This window comes from Malania oleifera, chromosome 4 (genome assembly GCF_029873635.1).
Source record: "Malania oleifera isolate guangnan ecotype guangnan chromosome 4, ASM2987363v1, whole genome shotgun sequence".
NCBI lineage: Eukaryota > Viridiplantae > Streptophyta > Magnoliopsida > Santalales > Ximeniaceae > Malania > Malania oleifera.
Genome location: NC_080420.1, coordinates 27,172,795 through 27,197,322, shown reverse-complemented (window position 1 = coordinate 27,197,322; position 24,528 = coordinate 27,172,795). Strand labels below are relative to the sequence as shown.

The 24,528-nt window shown below is 35.8% G+C and overlaps 1 protein-coding gene across 2 annotated transcripts; it reads left to right on the top strand.

Moving 5' to 3' along the window:
• Positions 1-6,907: 6,907 nt before the first annotated feature.
• On the top strand, positions 6,908-16,675 carry LOC131154012 (SUPPRESSOR OF GAMMA RESPONSE 1). 2 transcript variants are annotated; one of them, XM_058106463.1, is made up of 6 exons: positions 6,908-7,051; positions 9,233-9,362; positions 14,743-14,929; positions 15,007-15,506; positions 15,881-16,273; positions 16,381-16,675. In XM_058106463.1, exons 1-6 carry the CDS (start codon positions 7,044-7,046, stop codon positions 16,429-16,431), a joined length of 1,269 nt encoding a protein of 422 aa, XP_057962446.1. In that variant the 5' UTR covers positions 6,908-7,043; the 3' UTR covers positions 16,432-16,675. The 2 variants fall into 2 exon arrangements, with proteins under 2 accessions (XP_057962446.1, XP_057962444.1); XM_058106461.1 differs by having other exon boundaries at positions 6,918-7,051; positions 15,881-16,675.
• Positions 16,676-24,528: the final 7,853 nt, after the last annotated feature.

Here is a 24,528-nt window from a genome sequence, read left to right as displayed (position 1 = left end):
GTTATTATGTTAGTTTAGCATTTTAGTTTATTATTGTATTATTATCTTTATTTTAGTGTATTATGTTTGTATTTACTATCATTTTTAGTTTATTATTAGGGTATCATTATTATGTAGGAAGGTAGTTTACTATTATGGTATTTTATTAATTACTATGGTAGATTGTTATTATGTAATTATTATTATTGTTTATGGTAGTTTCTCATTATGGTAGTGTATATGTATATATATGATATTATGGTATTTCAGTATTATTATGTTTATACTCAGTACTATATATTATATTATTTTTAGTATTTTAGTACATTACGGTATTTTTATTATGGTATGTTTAGTATTATACATTATTATATTAGTTCATTCTTATAGTAGTTTATTATGTAGTTTATTGTTGTGATATTTTATTATGTATTATCTATTATTATTATTATATTGTTATGAAGTTTTACGACATATATTAGTATGATGTTATTATGATATTATATAGTATTGCATTGTATTATTAATATAATATTATTAGTACAAGGTCGTTATTATATTGTTTTCAGTGTTGTTACTATTATTTCTGTTTTATTATTACTAATATTAAATATGTTTAGTATTTTTATTTCTTTGGTATATTTATATTTTGTGTTGCTTATTAGGGTATTTATTTTTATAATTTTTTTTTTCATGTGTGTATATCCCTATGATTTTATTGCGGGGGTATGAGCCTTCGGGCTTCACGTACCTTAAGCTCTGAGGGAATATATATTTGTATATATTTATTTATTTATTCATTTTTCATGTGTGTTCATTAATTCATAAAAGGAGTAGTTTAAAGACTTATTAGATTAACTTAGGGATAATTTAAAATTAATTAGGTACCGTTCGTAAGAACGGGCGCGTAGGGGGTGCTCGTACCTTCCCCTCGCGTAACCGAACTCCCGACCCCAACTCTGGTAATGTAGACCGATTCTACCCCTAACGGGGTAGTAATCATGTGTTCTAACCGCACTAAAGGTTAGTGGCGACTCCGACATTCCATGTTTTCCCATGAAAATATTAAAATTGATTTTAATTCCTCTGCCCGGGGCACACGCGCGCCCGGGACGCCGCGACAGCTGGCACTCGCATAGGCACTACGTCCTCCTAGATCCATCCTGAAAAACAACAAATGTAACTCAAAAATCCTATCCTTATAATTTACTTACCCAACCTAGCCTCTTATCTCAACATTCTTAACTTATCTCTAACCCCAGTCCAAAATTCTAGGAACATAATCCGATAATAGTTTACTATGGTTTTCCTGAAATCGTCACCCCAGGAAAAACGCAAAAACTACCATGGAAGTCCTGGCTCTAGACGGTAGAACAAAACCTTAAATCATTTTCCTATACTCTGGTATCGTTTCCGCCGCACTCTAAAATCTACAGAACCTAGCAACCTAGGCTCTGATATCAAACTGTAACGACTTGCTTATTTACCACATTTTTTTTTATATCATAGTATAAAAAAACCAATATCACAAAACCAACAGATCATAATCAACCTGAACCCGTGGGTACTAGGATTACATCAGAAGTACAGTACGGAAGCCTAAGCAGCAGGAAACATAAAATCATAAACATCTCAGGATACCATATACACAATACTATCCATCACACTACCAGAGTTACCACATCCATTGTAATCATATTCATGTACAACCCAAAAGAGACCTAGGGGTCACTTTCCACAAAATCCACTTGACCCTATCGAAATACATACCCTCTAAAAAGGGCAGATCAGTTGTATCTATCTCAGCGGAGCTTTATCCGCTCTCCTATCAGGGGCTCCTGAAATGATCATATAATTTGGGGTGAGACACCTCTCAGCAAGGGAAATAAACTAATACTAGTGTGTGGCAACATGAGTTTATCCGTGTTATACATAAAAGCATATATAAACATATCTAGTAAATATGTTTGTATCATTTCTGGGAAAAGCATGCATAATCATAACATGGCAGAACATACTGGATTTTCATAACATAATCCATATCATATAATAATAATACAAAAACAACCTTGGTAGGTTAGCTGACTGTCATCATGTATTACCCCCACATGATTGGGTTGTATGGCCCGAAGGCGGGACCTGACAATGGTTGACCGACCACTGCCAAGTCAAAAGTACGGTCTGTAAGTCCGATGGGTTTGCCAGACTTGCTCTGTACACAAGAGGTGTCCACACTTCTTTTAACCCACATCGACTATTTGTCCTCTCGCCACCCCGTACGACAGCGTTAACACAATATCATGATGATCATGAACACATAGCATCGATACCGTGCAAGTGCTAGCCTAAACCAAGCCAACCAGGTTCTGATAACATATAGCATATAATCAAACTATGATACATGGATATTTCATACTAATATTTTCCAAGTTAATATCATCACATCATTTTGTATATGTAGATACATCAGGAAAATCATCGGCCCGTACGCCGACATTTCATATTTTACCATAGCTCGGCCCGTACACCGGCAAAACATATCCACAGCTTGGCCTATACTCTGGCGAAACATATCAATAGCATGACCCGTACGCCGGCAAAACATATCCATAGTTTAGCCCGTATGCTAACGAATCATATAAAACTCTCGGCCCATACGCCAATTTTTCATATTTAAAACTCTATCTCATTATCATGTTCTTAGAAAAAACAGTAATTTATAACAAATTCTACTCATTCCACACAAAATGGGCGTTACGTATATTCAGAACATATCGTCATTTACAGCAGTATTTCCCAACATAATATGTATATATATATTTATATTTATACATATATTTTTCTGAAATCAAATGCTACAAAATCATACTTATAATTTTCATAAACAATTAGCTTAGTTTATCCCCTTACCTAATTCCTGAAAAGTCTCTAAGATAAACAGTCCTACACTCGCAGGGTTTCCCATTCAACACCCTAAAAATTATATTTCTCAGAACTAAACTTCAGTATTTCTATGCGTACTACGCTTTTTACAATTGTCGGAAAGTCAAATACTGAGTAGAAAGCCTTACCCTAGATCTGGGATGGATTCCGAACTAATCTCACCAACGATCCACTCCAATAGATTTGGAGAGAACTTCCTAGGAGTGTCAGGGTGGCTTCAGATAGTCAAATCGACAAAAGATTGGCCCGAAATCTTATAGAGAAGGAGGGAGAACCGAAAGGAGAGAGAGAGAGAGAGAGAGAGAGAATTCCTGCGGTCAAAATTAGCTAAAAAATCGCGTTTAGAACTACTTATACACTGGCCTTCATTGATGAGCCACGTCACCTCGTCGACGAGGTCAAGAAGAAAATTCATCGACGAACTCTTCCCTTGTCGACGAAATTCAGAAATGCCCAAAACATCCTCTCGGTACTTTCTCGTCGACGAGCCCCTCATGCTCTCTCATCGACGAACCCCATGAATTCGTCGAGGAGGCCCTGTTTTCTTTTTCCCTTTCCCCCTTCTTTTATAATTTAAATATTATAATTTCTCTAGGTCACTATGAGCTTTGTCATCCTTCCTTTAAGCTTTGCCTTTTTCCTGAAAAACTTTCACTTGAACCACATTAAACATATCATGATTTGTTATCATCAAAATAAAAATTGTAAGCCTTATTAGGCCAACAATATATAAATTAGGTTGATGTGACCTGGCCATCCAGGCTAGGTCGGTTCCTACCAAACAGGTCTCGCATAGGGTTTCCCCTTCCCCCTCTTATTTATTTCCCTCTTCTCTTTTCCTCCAGGAGGGGTGCCTCCGCGCACCCTTCTCCCCTATTCTCTTCCCCTCTGCTCCCCTTTACAATTCCACCACAGAGCCACCACATAGCCTCCCTCAGATTCCCCTCTGCAACTCTCTGCAGCAGCCCCTTGTGGCCACTTCAAGTCCAGCCGAGGCAGCCATCTTCAAGACAGCAGGCACCTCGGGCCACCTCTGCACAGCCTCTGCGGCAGAAAACCAGCCACCCGAGCAGCTCCACACAGCATCCCCGAGCCTCTGTAGCAGTCCACAGCCCACGGCCAGCCTCCTGCAGCTTCTCTCTCTCTTTCTCTCTCTCTCTCCTCTTATCTCTTTCTTCTTCTCTCTTTTTATTTTATGTTAAATGTTATTTCTTTTTATACCATTGGATTTTATTAAAGACTTGGTTCTCTTATTCTGTTATTTATTTATTTATTATTTATTTAGATGCTCATTAAGTGTAGTTTCTTTTTAGTATTTAATTTTATTGAACTTATGTATTTAATTAAATGAAGTTCAGTTTGGTTCTAAAATAAAAAAAAAAAGGAAAAAAAATGTTCTTGTTTTGAAGTTTTTTTCAAAAATCTAATCTTTTTTAACGAAGCTCGGGTTAGTTAGGATTGGTTTGATTAAAGTTCGTATTTTTCTTATGTTTCGTTATCGTTCAAGTGTTAGGTTTGTTTTAATTTGTTGTCTTTCATTTTATTGATGCAATGAGCCACCGTGGAATTAATTTGTCTCAAAAATTGTGGATTACAAGCATGAGTGGCTAAGTTCGGTAACTCGGGTTGTGGTTCAATATCGTTTGCTTTCCATGGTTTGTTAATTCTCCAATGATATTATTGATAAACTTTTATTTGGTTAAAACCGAAAATTGAAGGCATTGTTAATAAAATGTTGGCTCTTATTTATTGTTTTGTTGTTGACGTTAGGCACATCAAAATCTTGATTTAATTTAGGATTTTCATCAACTAATTTTTACATGACATTCAATTGATGCTTAATGAGAGTTTTTATTTTCTTCCGTTCGGATGTGACAAATTTACTCGAGTTTTAGTAATAAAATTTCATCTTATTAATGCTTTGATTGGATTAACAAGAAGATGAGTAAGATCTAGGGAATTAGTAAATGGTGGAAACAAACAGACGTTGAACTCGTAACCCGAGTGTTTGGTAAAATTGTTTGAGTTAATCTGTTTAGTTTTGGTTGTGTTTTTAGATTTACATTTTTTGAAAATTGATAAAATTTCAGTCTCATTTTGATAGTTTACTCAAGCTTCTCCCACTTTGTTTACTGTTTTCAAAATCATAAAAGATGAAAAATATTTTCAAGCGACATTTTACAGCAACAGGATTTCACTAACCTTTCATAAATACTTTGATACTCAGTGGTCCCTGTGGAATACGATCCTGGACTCATCCTTGATACAACTTGACACTTTTGCACTTGGAAGCACAACTCAAAATGAGTCACTTTACAATACTTATCACATTCAGATATTTGGACACACTTATTGCATATTTCATTTTTGAAATCAAAGATCATATGAATTTTTGTGTGCAAAAAATTATTTTTGAGAAAATCTTATTAGGGTTTAAATCTTTGAAGCATTTATTATATACATTATAATTCAAAGATTGTATATATTATTCTGAAAACACCCTCACTCTACTGAACATTATTTCTTATCATATTAGAGAGTGCATTGAACTTTAATGTGTACATTTCTGTTTATATTTTTAGAAGCATTTTTTATGTACAAAAATGGTTGTAATGTATCGGTTGGGTTCATCCCGTTAATTGAATTGGGGAGTCTCAGCTCCGTAAGTAAGATTGATTGGGTTCAGCCCATAAATTGAACTAGAGAGTCTTAGCAATGTAAGTGAGACCGGTTCAGTTCAGCCTGATAAATTGAACTGGGGTGTCTTTGCCCTATAAGGGAGACCGGTTGGGCTCAAACTGGTAATTGAACTGGGGTTTACCTCGCCCCGTAAGGAGAAGTTGTAACGGCTTCTACTCCACCCATTTAAGTGAATAGGGTTAGTGGAATACTTAGGGGGTATACTCAATACGGGGATGTAGGCTGATTTGGCCGAATCTCGATAACAAATATTGTGTGTTTCTCTCTCTCTCTCTCTCTCTCTCGTTAAATTTACGTACTTTAATTTTCGCATATGTATGCTTGTTCATTTATCACTATCATTACTTTTGCATACATGCCCTTTATTTAAATGAGATATGCGTCTTACGTGTATGTTTACTTTCATTGCTTAATCATTTTCACATACACGCTTTGAAGATTAAGTGGGATATGAAGTGGTGATTATATGTAAGTATTTAATTTACTGAGAATGTCTTATTTGGCTTAAATATCTGCATACTTGATTAATTAGGAATGCTTAGACAGACATTAAGTTGTGAAATACTGATTGCGAATTGAGTTCAATTTAGGAGAAAATTTTAATACCCAATTCACTCTCCTTGAGAATACACAAATTCCAACAAAATCATAGACAAAGCGGAAGGAGGAAGACGAGATTTCAACGAGCAAAAAATGCAATTTGGAATAACGTTTTTTAACCACCATGTGTCAGCCGGTGGTGGAGCTCGCCCATATTAAAAAATGCTGGACCCTCGAGAATTTTTAATTTTTATTTAAAAATGCTTTACTACATAACGTGTTTTTAGACATATCAAATTTGGAAATAAAAGTTGTATTTGAACTGTTGTCAAATAATTATAATTAAAATAAAATAAAAATGGGAAAAAGTCATTGTACGCTTGAATACATAAAACGCAGCAAATGTTTCTTAATTTTACATTTTCACCCTTCTGAAAAGTATCATTTCACACTCTTTCATCATTTCAATCTTTTCATAATGATGAAGTTTCGGCGAGTTACAGTGTTAAATCATTACACAACTATTAATGCTCTTTTGGCCCACAACCTATTGTTGATTTTTTTAACTAAAAGCACTACACAGTTGATGCCGCTGTCGAGAGCGCAAGAACAGCGCCACTCATTTATTTATTAGTTTTATAATAATTTTTAATTTTTTCCCTCTCGCCAGTCTCCTCTTCCTACAGTACCGTAACGCGGTTTCAAATTTCAAAATCAATATATATCTATATATATATATATATATATATATATATATATAAATGAGGAAAACAAGAGGTACAAAATCACATTCTTACAACAGTTGAAAATTCCCATTAGAGTAGGAGAGCCGCCGGAAGAGAAGAAATCAGAGGTCTTCATAGCCTGACCCGCGCTCTCCCATGGCCGGGTGAGCACTCTCTCTCTCTTTCTCTCTCTCTCTGAAGTGTGCTTGAATTCCTCTGTATACGGATTTAGTTTCCATCTAGGCAAGAATCACTTATGGTCTGTATTTATTGCAGCCAAACTTAATGTTTAGTTCAGTTGGGTTGCCTCTAGATGTCGCGAAAAAGGATTAAAAGGATGTATCTTTGCTGATGGGTTTTTTTTTTTTCCAAGTGAACAGTTGCTTTCAAAATTCGTTTATTTTGCAATACTCGAGGTATTCAAGCTTTTATTAAAAATGTTGTAATACGATGGCTGATCCATTTGATTTTGAGCGCGGTGTTTTGATTTACTGATTTTCTGGTTTTGAAAACTTGGAAGTGAATGCTATGGTCATGGCAACAGCCGGTGGTTTTTTATGATTTTTTTTTTTGGTGACCTGCACTGGGTTTTGATTTCAGTTTTATTGAGACTCATGCAATTCAAGGAGTTAATTTTCGCGCTTTAGGAAGCTGAATAATGGGTTGAGCAAGTGCATTATTTGATCATGGCCAAAACTGGGTTTTGCCTAGTAAGAATCAGTGCCATAATGGTCAGCATGGGTTTTATGTCATGGGTGCTGGTGGATTGTACTGCTTTCAAGCCAGTGAACTTATGATGGTCTGTAAAAATGAACAGTCTATATATATGTATATTTGGCGGCTGATCACCAAGGTTAAATTGTATCCAGTAGTTTGGTTTGCCAATTTCATATTTTTTTGTGTGCAGGCATGTGATGACATGTTAACATGTTTTTCGTTTCTATGGTTCCATAATGCTATTTCTGAGTGTCTTGAGTGCTGGCTTCCTAAGCTAGGTACAGATAATTTCTCATCATTTGTTGCCCTAGATTAAATATTTTGTGGACCTGTGGTCACTAGAACTTGGAGAAATTTTCTTTCCTATAAGTAGGTTCCTATTACTCCAAGACTTTCTTCCCTACAAGTATATTTGCATGCTACTATCAACTTTTTCTTGACGTAGGGAGGTGGGGAGCTAGGTTTACATACAAGAGCATCACTACTATGGGCGCTATTACTATTTTTGTTTTTTTTGGAAGTGGGAAGCTAGTTTTACATCCCATACAAGAGTAACAAAATTGAACCCTAGACCTACTCCAAAACTCAACCACCTTTTTTTTGCCACTTGTGTATTTTAAGTGGTTGCATTGACGTTTATGCCTTTGTGTAAAATGGTAGTATGACTCAGTCAGTTTGATCATTGATGTTTCCTAGTGTCAGAGGTAGAATAGTGTAGAAATATCTTTATGGGAGGGTGAGTTTTCGTCATTCATTGCAAAACTCACTAGCGTTTTGTAAACACGTTTAGCTTACTTGCCTCCCTGACTAAACACACTTTGCCTATAGAGGTGTTGTTAATGAATTGAGTTACTTTAATATTTACCACGTGATTCTCATTTGCTTACTTGATTGCTTATTGCTTTCGCTTACTTTGTAATCAATGCTTGTGAATGTGTTCTTGTGATTAACTGTGGTATGTATTTGGTTGATTAGTTAAAGCAAGAATGCTTTAACTAGTTTCGCACAACCCTTCACTAGGTGTGAAGTTTTCAACCAAGGACATCGGGCCACAAGGATCCCCACTTTGCGAGGGTATGGGGGAGGGTTGTCTCAGTGTACACAACCTTACTCTTGTTTTTATGCAAAGAAATTGTTTCTTTGGACTCGAAATCACGACCAATTGTCACAAAGGAGCAACCTTACTGTTGATCCAAGGCCCCCCCTCATTAGAGGAAAGTCTTAATTCTTTTTAATCACATTCTAGGAGATTGTAATATGGTGTGCTCACCATGATTTTTTTTTTTTCGCGTCATATTAGGGGAATGTCTTAGATGACATAGGCATGTATGTTTTTCCCCTTATGATAGTGGAGTGCTTAGCTTGATACATTTTTCAGTCTCCTCATTTCAGCGTTTGATTATTTATGCAATGACTAGTCTTTCATCATGTTGCAACTTTGTAATTTCTACACAAAATTATAAATGTTGGTGATTGTTTTTCCATGTTGTCTTATCTTGTATGTGCGTGCTTTATTTGGTACTTAAATTACAGACTCCATCATCATCTTCATTATTTTTAGAGAGCAAAATGTATTTACTTTATCTTCTGAGGGTTTTTTCTATAATGTTCTTTTTGAAACCATGCAGGCCATCATGGTTGGTTGATGGTAACAGAATTGCAACAAAAATCAAGAGTGCATCTGCTGAGAAAATCAGATGGACAAGCAACCCAACGAGAGTTTGCCCAAATTGCCAGCATATCATTGACAATGATGATGTATAATTCCATAAAAAATTATGTCTTTTGTTGTTTTATCAATTTATTGAATCCTAATTAGAGTGAATCTTTCATTTGGTGAATATAGATTGTTGTGTGAAATTTAAAACTTAGGACCTTTTTAGTTGTGGAAAACAATTCTCATTCTCTATTTTTAGTTTTCCAAAGAATTACAGAAAAGCCATATTATTTTTCATTTACTAAACATTTGTATAAAAAAAATTTGGAAAACAGCAAAAAGCTTTGGCATATTCACTGGTGGAAAATAGTTTATTTTCCATTTCCAATTTTTGAGTTAATTACAAAAATGCCATCTTGTTTTCCAATTTTCTAAATTTGTGGAGGTAAGTTGGAAAAAAATCTATTTATTGTTTTCTAGATTTCTGATTTCTTAATAATTTTTGAAAATTGAAAAATAGGGTGTCTTTTTTTGTAATTATTTGGAAATATAGTGATGAAATGAAAATTGTTATCCGCAACTAAACAAGTCCTTTATTTTTTACCTTTTTTAATTCTTTGGAAAAGTAAAATGGAAAATTAAAATATTTTTCCACAACTAAATAGACCCTTCATTTTGCCTAACAGAAACTTATATTTATTTTATTACTGTGTTTGCAAATTTCATTTAACTAGTAAAAATGATTATTGTAAATTTTTGGGGGTTGGAACTGCTATTTGTTAAGAATGTTTTCCTTTAAGATAGTTTTTTTTTCTCCCTTTTTTTTTCAGTTGTTTTATTTGTGTGAGAAATCACTATGGGCAACTATTCCAACAATTGTAGCTATAAGCTCGATGAAAGTCACACTGCCCAGGAAGACATAGAAAAAGGAAAAGGGGAATGATATTTTTTTTTGAAAATTTGAAACCTAGCGTGGTAGTTATGAGTCAATACTTGCTTTAGAAGCATGATTTTGTTAACCACCACTAATTTTGCTAGTAATTATTACATACAATTATACAAAGAGAAGTGTAACAATTATAGAAAGACAATATTTAGGAATAGAGGTGAAACAACAGGGATGGAGCAGAGGATAACTCTCTAATATTTTTATGGATTTTTTTTGGAAACACAATGAAGGTTAGAGACAATCTGGTTATGATTTTGAATTTAGGTAATATCCTAATAGGAAATTGATAAAGGAATCTGAATGGAGAACTGTCATTGATTTTTATAGGTTTTGGAATTCTTATCTTGTTGTGATGAGCAAAAACTTCAAAACTACTCAACCACTCAACATAGCAAGCTTGATCCTAATTACTTGGGTAAGCTCTAAGCATTTAGCTACATTAATACATTTTCACCTTTCACTTGGAGTGCATTAAAAATTTAGACTTAAAAGCACCTCAACAACATAACTAAACACTCTTAGTTTCAACTACCGGGGTTAAGTACATGAAACTTTTCCACCATTTAGCTCTTCCTAAAGCTGCAACTTTTGCAATGTTCTTGAGAATTTCATATTTCTCCACTTAGGTGAGTTTGTGTGCTTTTCATATTTTACTACTACTGTCAGTTGTTTTAACGTCATTTTTATGTTGTGTTTAACGACAACAACAGCAACCAAGCCTAAGTCCTACTAAATGGGGTTCGATACATGAGTCCTTGTTTACTATTCTGCAAGATCTATAATCCTCTAAACAATTTGAGTGTTTTCAAATCCTAGGTCATTGTCTTAGTCCAAGTTATTCTAGATCTACCCCATAACTGAAAACATTAACACTCTTACCAAACTCCAAACCATGAATTTGCACAAGCACTCTGAAAGTTCGTATATTTTTTGTTCCAAAATGCTTAATCTAACGTTCCAAAGTATGAATTTCAATGTTTTTCATATAACATATTTATTATTTGTTAAAGTGGAGAATTATTGCACTATAATTCTACTTGCAATCATTTTAAATTATTAATTTATTCTAACAAAAGAAAATATCTTTTAGAAGCACCTCAATATCTTCTTCAAAATATACAAGTGGGTGCAGTATGCATTTTTCATTTTATATCCATATAAGTATTCCCCTAATGTTCCACATTTTAAAGAATCCATTCCTGTTCCATGAACCAGTTACGCGTTCTCAGTAATATTGGTCTATCCCATCCTCTCCTTCTGCCACTAACAATAACTAACTCACCCTCTTCATTCTGCCTTTGTTATGAGTGGCCAAACCATCTTAATTGTCGTGTCCTTATCTCATGTTTTACAACTGTTGCGTTTAGCTTACCATAGATGTGTTCATTATTTAATTTACCTTGAGAGTTATGCCACTCACACGTCTTAGCATTCTCACTTTGACTTTTTGGATATGTTGTTTCATAATTGCCCAACATTCTGATTCATGTAGTGTAATTTTCACGATGATCACACAACAAGAATGAGGCACTTCTCCACAAACTTGCTTTAACTCTATGTGCTATAACTTTTTTGTTTCTAATTTATTGTGTTTATACACGTGGGCCATATTTTCCTGAAGAACTTACATGAGCAGGAAACTTGTTTCTTAGATTTTCCTTGGAGGGGGAAAGTACTATGTTTAACTAAAGCAATGATATTTCATCTGTTCAATCATGACATTTCATTCTAAAACTCTTTAAGTTTCCTTTGATATTTAGAGTGGCACAACACATATCTATGCTTATCTGAAATTTGTTTTGCTTCCATTTGGACTTAAAAGTTCATGTTAGGAAATGGTCCAATGGTGATGCTAACAATCACCTCCTATCCCCCCTCCCTTGATACAGTTGTTTTGTGTATCAGTGGACTAAAAAATGGATGAGGAAAAAAAAATGACCGATTGGACTTTGGAGTGAGGTCTTCTCATACATATTTTAACTTCCTTTTAGCTCCCAAAAGCTTAAGCGATTAGGAAATGGGCCAATAATGTATACTGGATCTCTGTTTGGGTTACCGCTTAAATTAGGAAGGTGGTCATTGTTACACTCATAAATTATTGCTAAGTTATTGTAAAATTATATTTTGAAATTTTATTCTCACATTTCCACTAGTTCCTGTATTTACTTACAATGTGGATGTTAGAAAAATTGGTGTTCTTTTTTCTACCATATTGCAGACATATGCTCATATTGCAATATCAAAGCATTGCGCTGATGACTTGTGTTAGATAATTGCCACTGAGCATATAATAAACAGTAACAACAAAAACAACAACCACCACCAGGTCTTTAAGTCTTAGTAGGTGGCGTTGGCTATATGAATATGTTAGATTACCACTTTACCTAAAAGCTTAACTATTAAGTTATGAGCCAACAATGTATATTAAGCTTTCACATTTCCCTGCACGTGCAGCCTGACAACACGTGGAGAGATAAAAGAAAGATAAATAACACCCATAGGGAATAATAATTTTTAAACATCAGACAATAAACTGGCAACAAGACTAAAACCTAGGATCTCCTGGTGACCAGCTCTGTTATCATGTTACATTACTACCATGCGTAAAAGCTTAAGCTATAATGTTGTGGGCCAACAATGTATATGAAGCTTCAATATATATATATATATATGTATATATTTCCATTCTATGTGATTTAGGACATATGGTATATTTATTATTATATTCTTTAAATTGGATAGTTTAACATAAATTGTTGGGCTTAACAATCACGAGACTTGAATGCAGGACTCCCATTAACAAAGCACTTTACTGTACTATATAATCAATCATCATGAAATCTTAACTTGTTAGGAGTCAGATCCAACAATGGATATCAAGTTGTACAACACTCTCCAATATGGCCATGAAATGCATCACTCATACTCGTTTTTTTTTTTTTTTTTTGGAGATTTCTATTAATGGGAGAGAACCTTTTTTTAAAAATAAAAAAATAAAAAATTTCCTATGTGCATGTATCCTAAATATCAATGTTTTAAACTTTAATAGGACTGGAAATAATTAAATTTATCATTTAATTTTTAGTTTTCTGTGATGTGTACACAAAATAGAAGCTCAAAGGCTTAGCAGGTAGTCCAATCCTTGTTTTTTAGTTCCTATGTGCACGTTATATGTATCAACCACAAAAATCACCAAAAAAATAAAATAAAAGATTTAAACGGGTACTTTCCAAAACAAAAAGAGAGCTGCTAGTCTGTTCCATATCTATGTTTGGATACCATTATTTCCCTATTTTTTCCAGTTCAACTCTGCATCAGGGAATTCTGGATCATAAATTACTACCGGAAACCACTCAAACTGGAATTTTGCTTTATTCCATGAATACTCCAATCCGAATCTCCTTGTGTGCTTGTTTTAGTTGTTTTCTAGAAAAAAATGAATGTGTGACCATGAAACTTGGTTTGGTTCTTAATGGTGGCTTAACTAACTATCCTGACTGGGTCTGTATCATTTGGGGTTTTCTTGACAATGGCCCAGTTCTGGTTTGCCAAAAGACAGAAGTATCTGAGGTCAGGTTGGTTAGGTTTATGCTTGCATTTCAAATAATGAGTCAAGCAAGCCAAGCCAAATTGAGATGAAAAATTGCGCGCCGAGGTTAGGCTTGACTGGTGTTGAATGAGAAGTTCTGCATGTCTTTCTTTGGTTGAGGTATGGCTTGTCTCATATCTATGCCTGATGCACACTCCTGGTTGGTCTTGGTTTGCTGTCAGCCTATCCAATCCAAAGTGCGCTACCCAAAAGAAAAAAAAAAAAGAAAAAATCCAAAGTGATTTTGTTTAATCTAGCTTACAAGTGCAACCCCTTGGACTACCAGACCTACCTCATTTTTTTTATTTATCAGTAAGGGTAAATATGTATTGATCAAAATGTGTATATATACAAATACTCTGGGCATACCCAGGATAATCCAAAAAAATAATCTAATCCACTCTATACAAGTCACACAAAACATTGATACATTAACTAGATGACTAGCTTATAGAGTATAGGTCAAATTTGTCATAAACAACTCTATAAATATGTCTCTGTATAACTTCAATCAGCTCCTCTGAAGCAATATCTTTATCATCTTCTTGTTTCTGAAATGCCATAAGAACTACCTCATTCTTTGATTTTGTAACGTGTTTTAAAAGTTCATACGGTCTATTAGATTGTTCTTAACAAACTCCATTCACAATTTGATGAGCATAAATTTCTTTGCATCTTCTAATAGTTTTTTATAGAATTTTCTATGTATTTTCATAATTCTCTGAAAATTTCCAAATTTTGTTGCTGGGATATCTTCACTGTTATCAGAATATAAAATTTACTTTTTTTTTTTTCCCTCTGGCAAGTTGACTTCAAAAAACATAAAGAAATCAGCATAGAGTTTTGAAAGTTGTTAAAGTTTTCCTGCTATGGATTTTGATCTTCCAAATCGAAAAAGACCTGGAGTGCTGGTTAATATCTGCGCATTTGAATCCATTTTCAGGTCAATCAAGACTGGCCAGGATTACCCGGAGGTGTGAAATTTGATCCAACTGAGCAACAGATTATATTGCATTTAATGGCAAAAGTTGGTGTAGGGGATTTGAAGCCCCACCCCTTTATTAATGAATTCATTCCAACTGTCGATAAAAATGATGGGATCTGTTATACCCATCCTCAGAAGCTGCCCGGTTAGTGCCAAGATGACAATATTGCTATGTATTTGACTAGATTCTGTTAATTAATTTCTTAAAATATTGCCTTTTAGGTGTTAAGCAAGATGGAAGTGCATCCCACTTCTTTCATAGAGCAGTCAAGGCTTATACTACTGGAACTCGGAAACGTCGAAAGATACAGGATGATGATTTTGGAGATGTTCGTTGGCACAAGACGGGCAAGACTAAGCCAGTGATCTTGGATGGGGTTCAGAAAGGGTGCAAGAAGATTATGGTTCTTTACATGAGTATGGTCAGGGGTGGAAAGCCAGAGAAAACCAATTGGGTGATGCATCAATATCACCTGGGCACGGAAGAGGATGAGAAGGATAGGGAATATGTTATTTCAAAAATATTTTATCAGCAGCAACAAGTAAAGCAGAATGACCAAATTGAATCAGAATTCCTGGAAATTGTAGAAGCCACAACTACGAAAGTAGATCCATTAACTCCCAAGTCTGTAACTCCCGATCCTCCTCGAACTGAAAGGAGATGTGGTGATTTTGACCCGCCACAAGAGTTTAACACTAGCTTCATGGATCCTTCTCTTCAGGTAGAACTCCCCTTTCTGCTCCCTTCCTCTTCTTAAATTTGTGCCTGGAAATGTTCAAGCTTGTTTTTAATTTTCATTTTTCCAATTAAGGAATTTGAATTTGGGTGGATTATCCTCTGCAATACCATTTTTCTCATGCAGGGTTTTTCAGCTAAAAATAGAGGCCGCTGTTTAGTTTGTACATTACAATTGTTTTGTTGGTCTTCTGCTGTGGGTGGGTCTTTGTTTAAGAAAATAGTTATGTGCTGTGATTGATTACTGCATTACAATAGTAAGGTTGTTGTGTAGGATAGGCTCTGTTTACACTTTCATGCAAGTGTTTTTGCATGAATAGATTACTGATGCTTCTTTTCCCCCTTATATTTGTCTCTAAGGTGAACATTACTGAAGATAAGGTGCAGCCTGAATGTGAAGGACCCGATTATAATGACCACCCAGAGGCAGAAAATCATGCGGGTGAATTGGTTAATAATGAAAATTGTGCTGGGGGAGACCCAAAATGGTGGGACAATGAGTCGCAGTATCTATTAGATTCCCAGCAACTTGTGGAGGGGTTATCGCTGTGTGATGAGCTTCTTCAGAGCCAGTCTCCAAACAGGGATGGAAGTGGCACAGATAGGAAACAACAGGGCAAGCCCTGTCTTTCTGATTATGCACAACTAGGGCCAGAGGATCTGAAGAAGGATCTAGAGGAGTGCCAACATTTGATCTTGGATCCAGCAAACATAGAACTTGATACACCTCCAGAATTCCGACTGAGCCAGCTAGTATGTTGTCTTGTCCAATCTGGCATATTTTCCCTCTGCAGTGAGTTGATTGTCTTATGGCATTTGAATTTCCATAACTTTAACAGATTTCTTAAATGCCTCTGTAGGAGTTTGGATCGCAGGAGAGCTTCATTGCTTTTGGTGGAAGCAAGTTCTAAACATCGCTTGGGTATTCGGGCATCATCACGGGTGATGAACTGTTTTTTTTTCTTTTTTGGGTGAGGACTTTGTTTGCTAATTGTCCTTGGCCAAAATTAGAACATATTTTTGGGGTGGCCAACTTTAATTCATTCAATGGTGGCAACCAGTGCTTGTAATTATACTTCCATGTGAATGGATTTAATGTGTGTTCTTATCAACAGATTCAGCTGTCTATAAGGTATATGGTTTTCTTGTGCTAAATGTGATGTGAAGAAGCTGGTCTGTCCATTTCTTCTGATTTTTCTCAGAGTTGTGAAGGCTGAATTTGAGGAACTACTACAAATGTGAGTTAGGGCTCGTTAAGTTGTGAAAAATTATTTTTTATTTTTAATTATTTTTTGAAAGAACTACAAAAATACAATGTTTTTCAAATTTCCAACTTGTGTAGATGGAAACATGGAAAACATCCTTCCATCATTTTTCAAGTATTTTTGCATATGTCACAGAAAATTAGACAGTGAGGTGGCATGTTTGCACAATGCCTTTGGATCAAGGATTTCATTTTTAGAAAAGAAAAAAAAAAAGATATTTAGCTATATAGAAAGTATCTAGGGTGACAGTCAATGAAGAAACACGAGGTTTTAATTGCCATTATTGCTATTAGAGATATATATACTTTCCATTTTAGTACAATATTTATTTTTCATTTTTTCCAATTTTATTATGTATATATATCCTTGTAATTCTTGTATTAAAATTATCAATAAAGAAAATCATTCTTCTCCAATTTTAACATGGTATTAGAGCATGCATCTTAACCTATTTTTCTTTTCTCCTTCCTTGCCGCTGCACACCCATCCGATTTCTCTTCTCTGTTTCGGCATTGCTCTCTTCTCTCTCTGTTTTTTCGGTTGTCTTGCAACCCCAGTCATTTGGCTCTCCTCCGCTCGACTTTAGGTTCTCTGTTGTTTGCTGTTCGTTTCCTGCAAGTAGTTTCTCCATCTCCGGCAGCTTGTACTTGTTTGTCTCTTCTTCTCCGGCGTTTCTCTGCCGCAACTCTCGGCACTCTCACGTTCCGACATCGTCTCGATTCTATCTCTTTTCGGCGTCGTTTCACCGTTCTCAGCCCTGTTCATTGTCTCCGGCTAGTTCCTATTCGATGCTCAAAGTCATCCCCAGGCTCTCTCTCGGCTGGCTGCAGCTCTCTCTACCCTTTCCTTGCTGCCACACCAGCCACATTAGCCCCACGGTAACCTTTCAAGCTCTTCTTCTCCACCAGCAGCAGTCACCAGCCGAGAGTTCCTCCGTAGACCATCACAGCCTGCAGCCCCCTGCTGCATCTTTCAGTTGGTCATTATCTCTCAATTTTTCGACTGTTCTCAGTTCCTTCTACAACCCGCTACTTCGGCTGTCTTCTCCAACGTTCTCGGTTTGTGTCTCCGTCCTCTGGCAGTTTCTCAGAAAAGGGCGAGCAGCTGTCATGTCCGGCCATATCTCTAAGTCCTCATTACCGGCACTCATTGTATTTCTTAGGCGTGTGCTCATGACATCTCTCAATTCCAATTCTTACGGCACAATTATTAAATCGAAGGTTCCTTTTTTGGTCGTCGCAAAGCTCGGCTTCAACCCGATTCGGCGATTTTATTTCTTTGAACTATCTAACGTTATGGAAGCATCTGATCCCTCAATGGCTACACATATAGTCACCGATTTTTCAACCTCTTCTGAGATTGCTATCCCTGGTCTCACAAGCGAATAATGTTGTCGACTCCTAGCTCCTTTATCACCCTTGAACTCCAACTCTGCCAATTTTGTTGGTAATCTCGCCTCTTGTCATTCTGCTTCTCTTTTTAACACTGAATGAATTGTTGATTCAGGTGCCTCCGATCACATGACTTCCAATTTGTCTTCTCTTGATAATATTCAGTTTCTCAAACAGCCATGCCCCCTTAAGCTTCCAAATGGTGACATTGTTCTTGTAACTCACACGGGCACTATGCGATTTTCTCCTCATTTCTTTCTTTCTAATGTTCTTTATGTGTCTTCATTTAAATTTAACTTATTATCCATCAGCAAACGTACCATTGATCTCAATTGTGTTACTATATTTTTTCCCACTTTTTGTGTCTTTCAGGACCTATCAACGAGGAGGCTGATTGGAACGTGTGAAGAACGGGATGGACTTTACCATTATGAACCCCCCTCCGCCTCCGTTTTCCACTCTCAACGTGTTTCTGACACTACTCTTTGGCATCAACGTCTAGGTCACCCTTTTATTTCATGTATTCCGAAAACCTTAAATATTTCTTCTCCTTATTTGCCTTGTGATGTTTGTGTCAAAACAAAGCACACTCGTTTACCTTTTTCCTTGAATACACATAAAAGCACATTTTGTTTTAATCTGATTTATTGTGATATATGGGGTGGTTATCCCACAGCTTCACTCTCTGGTGCCCATTATTTTTTAACAATTGTGGATGATTACTCACGTGCTACATGAGTCTATCTTATGCGCATAAAATCTAATACTTTCACTTGCCTTAAAATTTTTTGCGCCATGGTCAAAAATCATTTCACTTGTACTGTTAAGCATGTACGCACTGATAATGGTCGAGAATTTCTATCCACCCCACTTCAAACTTTTTTCCATGATCAATGCATTTTTCACGAGCGCATATGTGTGGATACACCTTAACAAAATGGTGTTGCCGAGTGTAAACATCGCCATCTTCTTAATGTGGCTCGGTGTTTACATTTTCAAGCCAATCTTCCCATTTCTTTTTGGGGCGAATGCATTCTAACCGCCACCTATTTAATTAATCGCACCCCTTCCCCCAGTCTCAATCATAAGTCCCCTTTTGAACTTTTTTTTCAGAAACCACCATTGCATACACACTTGCGAGTGTTTGGGTGCCTGTGCTATGCCCAAACCACTCGCCAACATCGCGATAAATTCTCTCCTTGTGCTCTTCAATGTGTTTTCTTAGGTTATCCTACTCATCATAAAGCTTATTGTGTCTACGATCTTGAAAATAAAAAAAATTTCATCTCCCATGATGTCACTTTTGAAGAAAATCTTTTTCTCTATTGTCTCATCTCTCCAACTCTTCCATCTTCTCCAGTCCTTCCTCTTCTTATTCCTGATATGCATCCTTTCTACACTTTACTTCCTCTAACCATTCACACCTAACCCTAGCCCCTTATCTCTCTCTCCTTCTCCCTTGGTCCCCTCCCCGACAACCCCTTCCCCTCCACCCCCACCACCACCCCCTCCACCCACCTCTTCGCGGCCCAAACGAGCTATCACACATCCCTCTCACTTAACTGATTATATCTGCCCTACTTTACCAAAGTCCTCCACGAATTCACAAGTTTCAAGATGTCCCTCAGGTATGATTCATTGTCTCTCCTCTTTTTTATCTTATCATCGTTTCTCTACCCAACATTTGACTTTTCTTTCTGTTATGTCTCAACATCCCGAGCCCACCTAATTTTCTCAGGCTGTGCTACACTCCCATTGGCGTGATGCCATGACTTCTAAAATCCAAGCCTTAGAAACCAATAATACATGGGTTCTTCAACATCTTTCACCTGGAAAAAAATCAATTGGCTGTAAATGGGTATTCAAAACAAAACTTAGGGCCGATGGATCCATAGAGCGACACAAAGCTCGCTTTGTGGCCAAGCGCTACACTTAGGTAGAAGGTTTGGATTATCATGATACTTTTGCTCCTATTGCTAAACTTGTTACAGTCAGGTGTGTTCTTGCAGTGGCGACCGCTCAGAATTGGCATCTCCTTCAATTGGACATCAACAACGCTTTTCTTCATGGTGACCTTGATGAGGAGGTTTATATGATCCCTCTCTCGGGTTATTGCAAATAGGGGGAGACTCGTGTTTGTTGTCTTCAGAAATCCCTTTATGGCCTAAAGCAAACTTCTCGCAATTGGTTCTCTAAATTATCTTCTATTTTAATTGCTACGGGCTTCACCCAATCTCAGGCCAATCACTCTCTTTTCACTCGCTCTCGGGGTCAGTCTTTAACTCTTATACTTGTTTATGTTGATGACATTCTCATGACAGACAATGATCTCTCCGCTATTAGCACTTTCAAAGTCATGCTCGCTCAGAAATTCAAACTCAAGGATCTTGGCAAATTGAAATATTTCCTTGGCCTCAAAGTTGCTCGCTCTCCCACTGACATTTTTCTCAACCAACGCAAATATGCTCTTGACATCCTCACTGATAGCGGTCATCTAGGTGCTCGTCCTGCCTACTTTCCCATGGAACAAAATCTGAAGCTTAATAATACTGATGGTGCTCTCCTTTCCGATCCAAGCTCGTTTCGGCGACTCGTTGGACATTTGATCTATCTCACCATCACTCGTCCCGACCTTGTATTTCCAGTCAACATTTTCAGTCAATTTATGCACTAACCCAGACAACCACATTATGATGCTGCTGTACATGTTCTTCGATATATTAAGGCATCTCCAAGTTAAGGCTTATTTTTTTCTACTGCCAACACTCTTCAAGTCTCAGCTTATTCTGATTCAGATTGAGCTAGTTGTCCCCTCACTCGCCGCTCCACTACTGGTTTTTTCATTCAGTTGGGTACTAGTCCAATTTCCTGGCGCACTAAGAAACAAACTACTGTCTCTCGCTCCTTTGCCGAAGCTGAGTACCGAGCACTTGCTTCCACTACCTATGAACTTACATGGCTCAAAACTCTTTCACATGATCTTGGCGTATCGCATTCTCAGCCCATGCTCTTATATTGTGACAACCAAGCGGCTCTTCACATTGCCCAGAATCCTGTTTTCCACGAACGTACCAAACATATAGAAATCGATTGTCATATTGTTTGTGAAAAGTTACGGGCTGACCTCTTTTTCACTAAGCATTACGAATCACGCAAGTTGGGCATTACGAATCTCCATGTCAGCTTGTCGATATCTTCACCAAAACTTTGGGTCATGAACATTTCCAAACTTTATCACGCAAGTTGGGCATTACGGATCTCCATGCTCCAACTTGAGGGGGAGTATTAGAGATATATACACTTTCCATTTTAACACAATATTTACTTTCCATTTTTTCCAATTCTATTATGTATATATACCCTTGTAATCCTTGTATTAAAATTATCAATAAAGAAAATCATTTTTTTCCAATTTTAACAATTGCCATTACAAAGTAATTAGTATTTTTGGAATTTTTGTTTAGTGTTGGGAGGATGGATTTAGGGGTTTGGATTTTGATTTGTGTTGATATGGAAGAAAATACAATTCTGTACAACATTTTGTTTAGATCTGCACCAATCCAAACCCGAGGTTTGAATTTCATGCTTCCAAATAGGATGTAATGAGTCAAGCTTACTCCGACTCGACTTGCTCTCTAACTTCGTCTGGCTTGATTCCTGTTCAAGTTCCATTTGGGCTTTCAAACTACTCTGAGTATCATAACGAGTCGAGCTCGAGCTTCGTAACACTATTTGCGAACCTAATCGAGTTTTTAAATTTCATTAGTTTTATTGTCATGTCATATAATGTATGTTTTATACACTTAATGATACATTACATATTAATATTAATATATAATCAAGCCAAAGTTAATTAGTCCAACTTGAATTTTAAGAACTTACAATCGAGTTAAGAGTTTGATAATTTTAGGATCGATCAAATTTGAGTCAAATTTCGAGTTTAATATTTTCGAGTCATGTCTGGTTTGAGTATTCCATGATGCCGACTCGACTCAATTCAAATGCACCCTCACTCCCAAATGCAAACAAAAATTTTTCATATTTAAAAAAACTCTATATAAGTTCCAGACGGTGGTTAGGGTTTGGAGTGGACCATTCAATTATTGGAAGAAGTTGTACTGTGGACCTCACAAAGAGGGCGAAGAATTTGGGTGCATGAACCAATTGGGGAGCAGCCCAGCTCGGATGATTGAATTGAAATTTGGAAGTTCATGAACTTCACAGATGAGATGATTGGGGCTTGGCTAGAAAAATTGCCCCAGAGGGTTGTCTGGACCAAACCTCCTTGGACCTTAGTGGGCCTGAATGCTTCTCCATGCCGCAGCATTATTTACTTATTTATTTTTGTGTGGTGGCTTGAACGCCGCACCCACCATCTCAGTTAATGCTGTGTTTGGCACTTGCCTGCATGTTTCAGCAAAATGTGCTTCTTCAACCAAACCTTTCATAGTGTTTTCCAAGACTATTGAATGAGAAATGGATTAATTTGACTAGAGTATTTGTTTGGTCCAACTCTAATGAAATATTGTCCATTTAAATTGTAGATATTCCATTTTGTTTGGAACTTATATAACATAATTTAAGTTTTTTGATTTAATTTCGGTGCTCATTTGGGTATTTTTCTAATCCAATTTTGAATTTGTATATGAATGTGTAAAAATTCATTAATACGGTAAAAATTGAAAAATACATGAAAAAAAAAAAAGTGAATACAAGGTAAATTTTTTTTCATGGAAAATGAAAAAAGCAAGAAAAAGAAACAGAAAATTTAAATAGGGATCCAGTGGGCCGGCTTTTCTATGCTTGCACCTGCACACACACACACACACACACACACAAGATAATTTCAGTTAGGAAATCAGAATTAAAAACTAATTGGCTTTTAAATTTGATTGAACGATTTAAAATTGATTGATCAATTTAATTAAAAAATTAGTTTTAGGTTTGATTGATCAATTTAAAACTGATTAGTAAATCAAATTTAAATCAATGGAAAATGAAAAAAAGGAAAATAAATAAAAAATTTAAAAAGGGATCCAATGGCCCAGCTTCTCCATGCTTGCACCGGCACACACACACACACACACACACAAGAGAATTTCAATTAGGAAATCAAAATTAAAAACTAATTGGTTTTTAAATTTGATTGAACAATTTTAAATTAATTAATCAATGTAATTAATAAATTAATTTTAAGTTTGATTAATCAATTTAAAACTGATTGGTCAGTCAAATTTAAATTAAGGTTCTTTCTTTATCCTAAAAATAGAGAGATTCTGAGAGTTGTTTGTGGGGGACAATTGAAAAGAGGGATTGCTCATAGAAAAAAAATTGGTGAAAGAATTATGAGAAAAAATTGAGTGATTGAGAGCAAGGAAGAGAAGAAAGATTAAAGACCAAAAGGCTTGAATGGCAAAACGTGGGGAAAGCTTGGCAGTGGAAGTTTAGAAGAGTTCGGGGAAGGAAAAGCAAGTTGGCAATTTGGAGAATTTTGAATTAAAGGTTGTTCTTAATTAAATTAATTAATTTAATTTTTATTTCAATTTCTTGCATGTTTTAAATGGTTTAATTTCAAAGTCAAGATTCTATAATTTGAGTTTTAATTTGAACAAACAGTCAAACAAAGTTCAATAAACCCAAAATTTTTTCTGAAGTTGCCTAAGCAGACTTGGGGATTGGATCCCAGATCTAAATATCCCTTGATCCGACTTGGAGACCCGGGTCAATTTGCCCCAAGTCCGAAACCATGGACTTGAAGACCTAGGATCCAAGTCAATTTTGACCTGGATTTGTTGATCTAAAACGCAAGAGCCCAATTAATTAATCCAAAGCTCGCAAGTACTCTAGTTAGGTCTGGCTTAGATCAACTATTTTAAATCCAACCAGTTATTAACTGAGTTTAACCAAATCCTACCCTAGTTTAGTTAGTCAAATCCCTTGTTTGTTTTTCAAGAAAATGGAAGAAATTAAACAGATAATATAGGAAAAAGGGTTTACCTTAAGATCCAGATTTAGGTTGGGAAAATAGGGATTAATTCATACTATGATGATATTTATAGTAATAGATAATTATTATAACATTGAAAATATATGAGGCAATTTCATTATTATGTTATAATAACATAATGTTATTAAATTAAAATATGATAATATAATTAATTAAAATATAACTTATGATACTATAATTTTACAATATATAGCACAATATTATAATATTAAAATAAATATTATTATATATTCATATATTACATTTTAAAGCACTGTTATTTATGAGGTTTCGAATTTTGAGCTCATGAATTTAATTTCTTATATCACAAATTACCCGTGATTATAGTATGAATCGTTGTTAAGA